The 5933-nt window shown below is 40.1% G+C and overlaps 1 protein-coding gene across 2 annotated transcripts in view; it reads left to right on the top strand.

The window, feature by feature from the left end:
• Positions 1-6: 6 nt before the first annotated feature.
• UBXN2A (UBX domain protein 2A) overlaps positions 7-5933 on the top strand; it is a 21319-nt gene continuing 15392 nt past the window's right edge. For both annotated transcript variants that reach the window (XM_035897921.1, XM_009642524.2), the window contains exons 1-3: positions 7-1466; positions 2766-2819; positions 4245-4380. In XM_035897921.1, coding sequence (XP_035753814.1) covers positions 2779-2819; positions 4245-4380 — 177 coding nt within the window. In that variant the 5' untranslated portion in view covers positions 7-1466; positions 2766-2778. The remainder of the gene's footprint in view (positions 1467-2765; positions 2820-4244; positions 4381-5933) is intronic.

The raw sequence follows: 5933 nt of genomic DNA, 5'->3' as shown, positions 1-5933 counted from the left end.
TTCCCAAACGCCCAGCCCTCCCAGCCAGCTGCAGAAAGAGCGTTTATGCTGTGACTTTTACCTGAGCACATCAGTCACGTTCAGGCCATGAGGGCTGATGCTCGTCTTGCTTTTAATTTGCACTTGCCATTTCTCCGGAGCTGCCGGTGTCTTTGCTGCGCGGTGCAGTTGTCAGTCGTAGTTTCCGTGCGGTGACGGACTGCGCTCTGCTGTGAGCAGTTCTCAGCTTGAGAAGTTTACTTTCTGGCGAAGTTAGTAAGGCAGGCTCTCGTGGGGGAGAGGGGGCTCTGTGCGCTCGCTTGAATGTGTCTGTTCTTCAGAGCAAAGAAAGCATCAAAGGTAGTTTCTGTCTTGTTTTTCTTGCGTTCAGCTAACTGGATGCTTGGGCTCAACAATATTAGGCACGAAAATACCTGCCAAAACTAGGGTGTCTGTAACTCCATAGGTGAGAGCTGCTTGTTTCAAAGAGCTGGTGGTGAAGGGCCACAGCTGGGTCGGTGGCCTGTCCCCCGCAGAGCTGGTCACAGGGATGGAGAGCCCGTGAGGCGGGAGAAGCTGATCTCCACCAGGAAAGCCCAGGAGTATCCTACCACAGCTAACAGATGGAGCTGTGGTAGGCTGCTGGCAGCTTCCGCTTCTTCCCTTGTTTTAAGTTTCCAGAGGTGGAAGTTCAGTTTTGTGCTACTTTTTATCACAGACACAAAAAATACGTACCAAAGCTCTTAATGTTTTACGCGACATCTAGGGATGTCTGTCAAAAGTTGTCAGGAGGCGTTTGTGGGAGTTGGCTTGCTGAGCTAAAGTGCTCGCAGTGCAGTCTGATCGCTATCTCCTAATGGCTTTTTGGTCATAATAAACATCAATATGCTGTATAGGCTGATTTTTTTTTACCTTGATATATTAACACAGACATTTCTTCTAAGTGTAATTGCTGTTGTACTTTAGAAGGAACAGCGACTTTCACAGCTGACCAGTTTCGAATACTATTCATGCACATTTGAGGCCAACCTAATGTAGCAAAAGAATTAATTTGAAGAGCTGCTTTCATTGTGTCTGTCTCTCTTTTAACAGCTCTGATGACAAGTCACAGAGAATCAACAAAAGCAGATGGCTGGAGGTGGCTTTTGTTGCTTTGGGGAGTAGTCTATTGAACGGTGAAAGATTAGAAGACAAGCACATTAACACGAAACACAAAAACTTATGTTGTGCTAAATTGTATTAAAACTTCATTTGGGAGAAGTTTGAAAAATTGTGGGGTTTAAGCACTCTTAAATTCACTATACTTACTTGATACTGAAAGTTCATTTTTTCCAAGTCGAGATACGAAGTTCCAAGCACAGCAATCAGAGATGCTCAGAAGGTCATAATGTACCAGCAGAGGTTTGCCTGATTATGTATAATGCTCTGGCAGAACATTCATGGGGACAAAAAGAAGACTGTACCGCATCTTGTGTGACATGTCAAAGGTGTGCCAAGTATAACGTTTTGAGCTAATGCATAACAGCATTGGTTAAATTGAAGGCTGCCTAAACATTAAAACCTGTTTTGGATGTATTGACTGAACCTTTTTGGTCGTTACAGGGATTTTCTGAAGGCTTATATACATTTCTACAAAACATGTCTCACAAGGATTTAACTTGCGGGATGAGAGAATATCAGTCTCCTGAGGAACATGAATTAGTACTGAATAACTGAATGTTTGTTCTGGGTTTTTTTAGTGCTGCAGTGAATGTTGTTTCCCCTTAACGTCTCCATCTTGTTAAATTAGATGTCAAAACCACTTAAATTTTATTTTAGTCTTGCTGTGCATACTACTTTTTCAGGAGTATGATGGCGTCACTGCTTAGTTTGAAGCTCTCTAGAAGCCATGCACAATATTGTGACTTTATCCCAAACCTGCCAGGAGCAGAATGTAATCTGTGTAGCCTGCACCCAGTGGTCTTCAGGAGTAACTCTAAACGCAGTTCCAACTTAAAATTTCTGTCCTTCTGGGGGCTTATCTAATTTTAGACTGATTTTATTTTTTTAAGGGTGTTTTTGGGAGTCTCTGGCTTTTTGTGACTTTATATCACTTTTATCAGAGAGTTCAGAAGTGAGTGTAATGAGATCAGTATGGCATTCTTCATTTCTTTTGACTGGGCAGACTAATCCTGTAGTATATTTAGTACTTGCAAATCTAGGATTTTCTTTCTAGCTAAACACTAGACCAGAAATTATAATTCACAGTTTCTGGGATGCTGCACCAGTATGTTGAGGTATGATAGGGAAAGGAACTGGTCAAATCTTGCACCTTTTGATAGTGCACGCTCTTAAGGTGAAGGTCACTAGAATGCCTGCAGTGGCAGTGCAGTTTCTGTGCAGCTGTCTCAGTGTTGCGAAAAATCAGGGGAGTTTAAATCATGGTGCTCAGAAAAGGACTGTGGTATTTTTTACTCACTTAGCGTAAGTATAGGCATGTATTTTCAACTCACATGATTATTGTGGAATTTATTTTGTACATTTATGAAAAAGTAATCTGCCTTTTGAACGTCTCAAACTGGTGCATGGTTCATGTGTCATTAAATTAGAAACTGCAGGAAAACAAAGAACCATCTGGAGACTTGGTGGGAGGGAGGTTGAGGTTTCTGGTTAAATGTACTATCAACAGGAAAAACTGTAAAGAGTGTTTCGGCTACAAAAGGAGGGAAAGTGGGCTGGGCATTTTGTCTGATTGGGTTTTTTTTGTTGTGTTTTTTTTTTTTTTTTAACCACCTTTTCATCATTAGGTGAAGCATCAGAATGAAAGACATGGACAATATCAAAACTGTAAAGAAAGAATGGTAGGTACCAGTTCCCCCCTCCCCCTTTTTCCTTTTCCTTTCCTACTGCTGTTTGTGTGTCCTGTCATGAATTTTCAAACTTTATGTTAAATTTTAAAATTGTAGGGGTTTTTTTCTGTATCCATCTGCTCCACATATACTGAAGTTTAAAAAAAAAAATAAATCGTATTTTTCACATACCTGGAATGTTTCCTAGATGCAAGAAGCCATATAAATATTTTTATTTAAAATAGCAAAGCAGCCTTACAAATTGCTAACTCCATGTCCACCTCTGCATTTGATATGTATGAAGGTATTTGGGTTTCCAAAGTTTTGGTTTCCGAGGTAAGGCATAGTGAATACCTAGATTAATGCTTCAAGTTTGTTTTGTTCTATTAGGAAACTAAAATGGCGACAGCATACTTTTGAAATTTTGTCTTTAATGTTGCTGAGTTTTTCTTTTGTTTGAAGATGTTAATCTGTAGGGATTCTTAGTGTTGCATGGATGCACTGCAAACAATTCCTTTTTATGCAAATGTATCTAATTACCATTCAAGTAAGCGTTACTGTTCTTGAATTCAATGCAGAGTTTTATGTAAAACTGGATAGTTTTCAAGAGCTGGGATTTTTTTTTTCTTAATTGCTTAAAATAGACTTTTCTGAATCTCCAATAGGAATAGCTCCTGCAATGTTTACCAAAAGCTGCATAATCCTCTTATTATGCAAAGAACCCAAACTGCAAGATAATCATTCATTCAGGTTGCATATTTCTGCATTTTGATTGGTGAAAATCTAACAGAAACAGCTGTCACATATACAATGTTCTATCAAAAGATGTGCTTGATGCATCTTTTTTAATACTCTGGCAGTCTCCATGCTGTTGAAGTCATCTGTTGTATTTCTTCAGTGTGCTCAAGTGGTGCTGGGTCGCTTGTTCTTGAGTTTCTCTACTGTACTTTCAGAGACAGTAATGGGGGTTCTGTGATGGTGCTGGCAGTGGGGAAGTTTGAGGGGGGAGTAAATCCTAGGGCAATTTTCTTGTATGTGGTTTTTAGAACTTACAGCAAAAGAAGTCACCCAGGTCTCTAGCATGGAAATGCTTTAAGGAAGGCCTTTCATTGGTGTGCAGTTAAAGGTTTGATGGTCTGAATTAGAAGTACGAATCATCTAACTTGCATTCTTTGCTCTGATACCAAGTTTAGAAGCTCTTCTGTTGTCATTCTTTAACTTGTGCTTCTGAAGTGCAAATAGTAGCAGCTAGAGTTTTGTGAGAAGTTTCTAGAAAAGGCACAATGCAAAGTTGACCTGATGTTTTGTAACAACCAAGTAAGCTGGGCGCAGGGGAGCATGCCTTTTGCACTTCTTGGTACTGAACTTCTAGGGTCACTGCTCATCTTTTAACGTGTTCTCTGAGGCATCTTTTTTACTTGTATCTTTGTTCTGCAGGATGTGTAAATCAGGAACCGATGGTCAGATTTTGAATGGTACAGAACAAAACCGTGACTACTTTGTAGATAACCTTTTTGAAGAAGCTCAGAAGGTTGGCGCTATATGTATGCCCCCAACTACAGTCAAGACCCAGGTAGGCAGTGAAGAAAAAATACTCATGTTTGACATAATAGCACTCCAGGACTACTGTGGAAAACAACTGCAAGAAGTCCAGCAGTCTTATCCAGTACATCTGTAAGTAAGCAAGCAAGCACAGAATTCAGACAACAGTAGGAACAGTCTTCCATCTCTTAATCAACCAGGCCTATGCTTCCGTGCTTCTGGCTCTTACTGTTTTATGGTGGGTTTAGTGTTGTTCTAGGACTTAGTGCTGGCATTGGCTAATGCACTTCTGCTTTATTAGTAAGGAGAGTAAGCTGATTGTGAGGTGCAAGGAATGACAACTTCTGTTACATAAGAAATGTTTAAAGACTTGCAGCCTTTTTATGCAAAGGCATAGCCCAATTTTTTTCATTTGCTCTCATTTGTATAGTTGTAGTCGTAGTGGGATGTTTAGTATGGGTTTGTATCTCAGTGATTCTGTCCTTTTCATACTTTTCTGTTACTCCCCAAAGACTGGTAAGGGGCTGGAGAAAAGGCCACGCAGAACAAAGATGCCAAAGAGAAATTTGGAGTAGACATTGCTAGAAATGGCATTCATGGATCCCCAACTGAGCCTGGGAGAAAAGGAGTGTCAGGAGCAAAACCTTAAATTGCAGTTCTGAAACAGTGTTCCGTGGCAGCACTTCTGTCAATGTCTAAACGGGAAGTTGTGGAGTAATTAGTCCATGTTAAACTTGCATACTGGCTCACTGTAGAGGAATCTTCCTGTGATGAGAACTCCTTCCATATGTATTGTTGCCATGAGACACAAGACTTTTTAAAGAAATCTAATCTTGCTGAGTGCTATATACCTTTTTGACAGATGACCCAACCAAAAGAAAAAGAATTTTATTCATCAGTTTGCGTATGCTGTGTATTTATGTAGCAACCACCTTCTAAGAAGTCAAACTGTAAAAAAGGAGGGGGGAAAAAAAAAAAAGATAAAATAGTCAAGTACTATCGAGCCTACTTCAAACTAATTTCCAGCCGAGGTGAATTCAGCATTTGTACATGCTTTATATACCTCACATGGGGCCAAGTATCTGTCAAGACAATGTTATTTCAGGGGTCAGACCTGGATGATGAAATGCTTCCTTAAATGTCATGGTGCATAAATGTGAAAACACAGTCCCAAATACATCTACGTTAAAGGTGGAGAGATTTTGGTGAACAGTGTGAAGGCTGCAAGTTGAAGTAGTGGATGTTCTCTGGCAAAGTTAATGAATTACTGAAAATTTATTTTTTCATTCCCTTAACACCAAAGTTTTGAATATACCTAGGAATTCCAGGGTAACATAAACGTAGGACTCTCTAAAAGTAAATTTTCTGATGCTTGCTGTGTTTCCTGAGTGAAGAGCTTCTGCATGCAGCATCTCAATGCCTTACTTTCAGAATATCCTCCTGAATGATCAGAACAAGGCTTTACCCTAATAAATCCCCAGCTGGACTATTCTGGTAGCTGGTGTTCCAACACGAGGCATGTGTGCTCTCAAATTAGCTCTTGAGGAGTTGCAGCTGGCTGGGATCTTCCAGCTCTTTTTTTTG

The sequence above is a fragment of the Egretta garzetta genome, unplaced genomic scaffold (genome assembly GCF_000687185.1).
Source record: "Egretta garzetta isolate BGI_Z169 unplaced genomic scaffold, ASM68718v1 scaffold87, whole genome shotgun sequence".
NCBI lineage: Eukaryota > Metazoa > Chordata > Aves > Pelecaniformes > Ardeidae > Egretta > Egretta garzetta.
The sequence above is the reverse complement of the archived record's forward strand: the minus strand, read 5'-3'. Positions and strand labels throughout refer to the sequence as shown.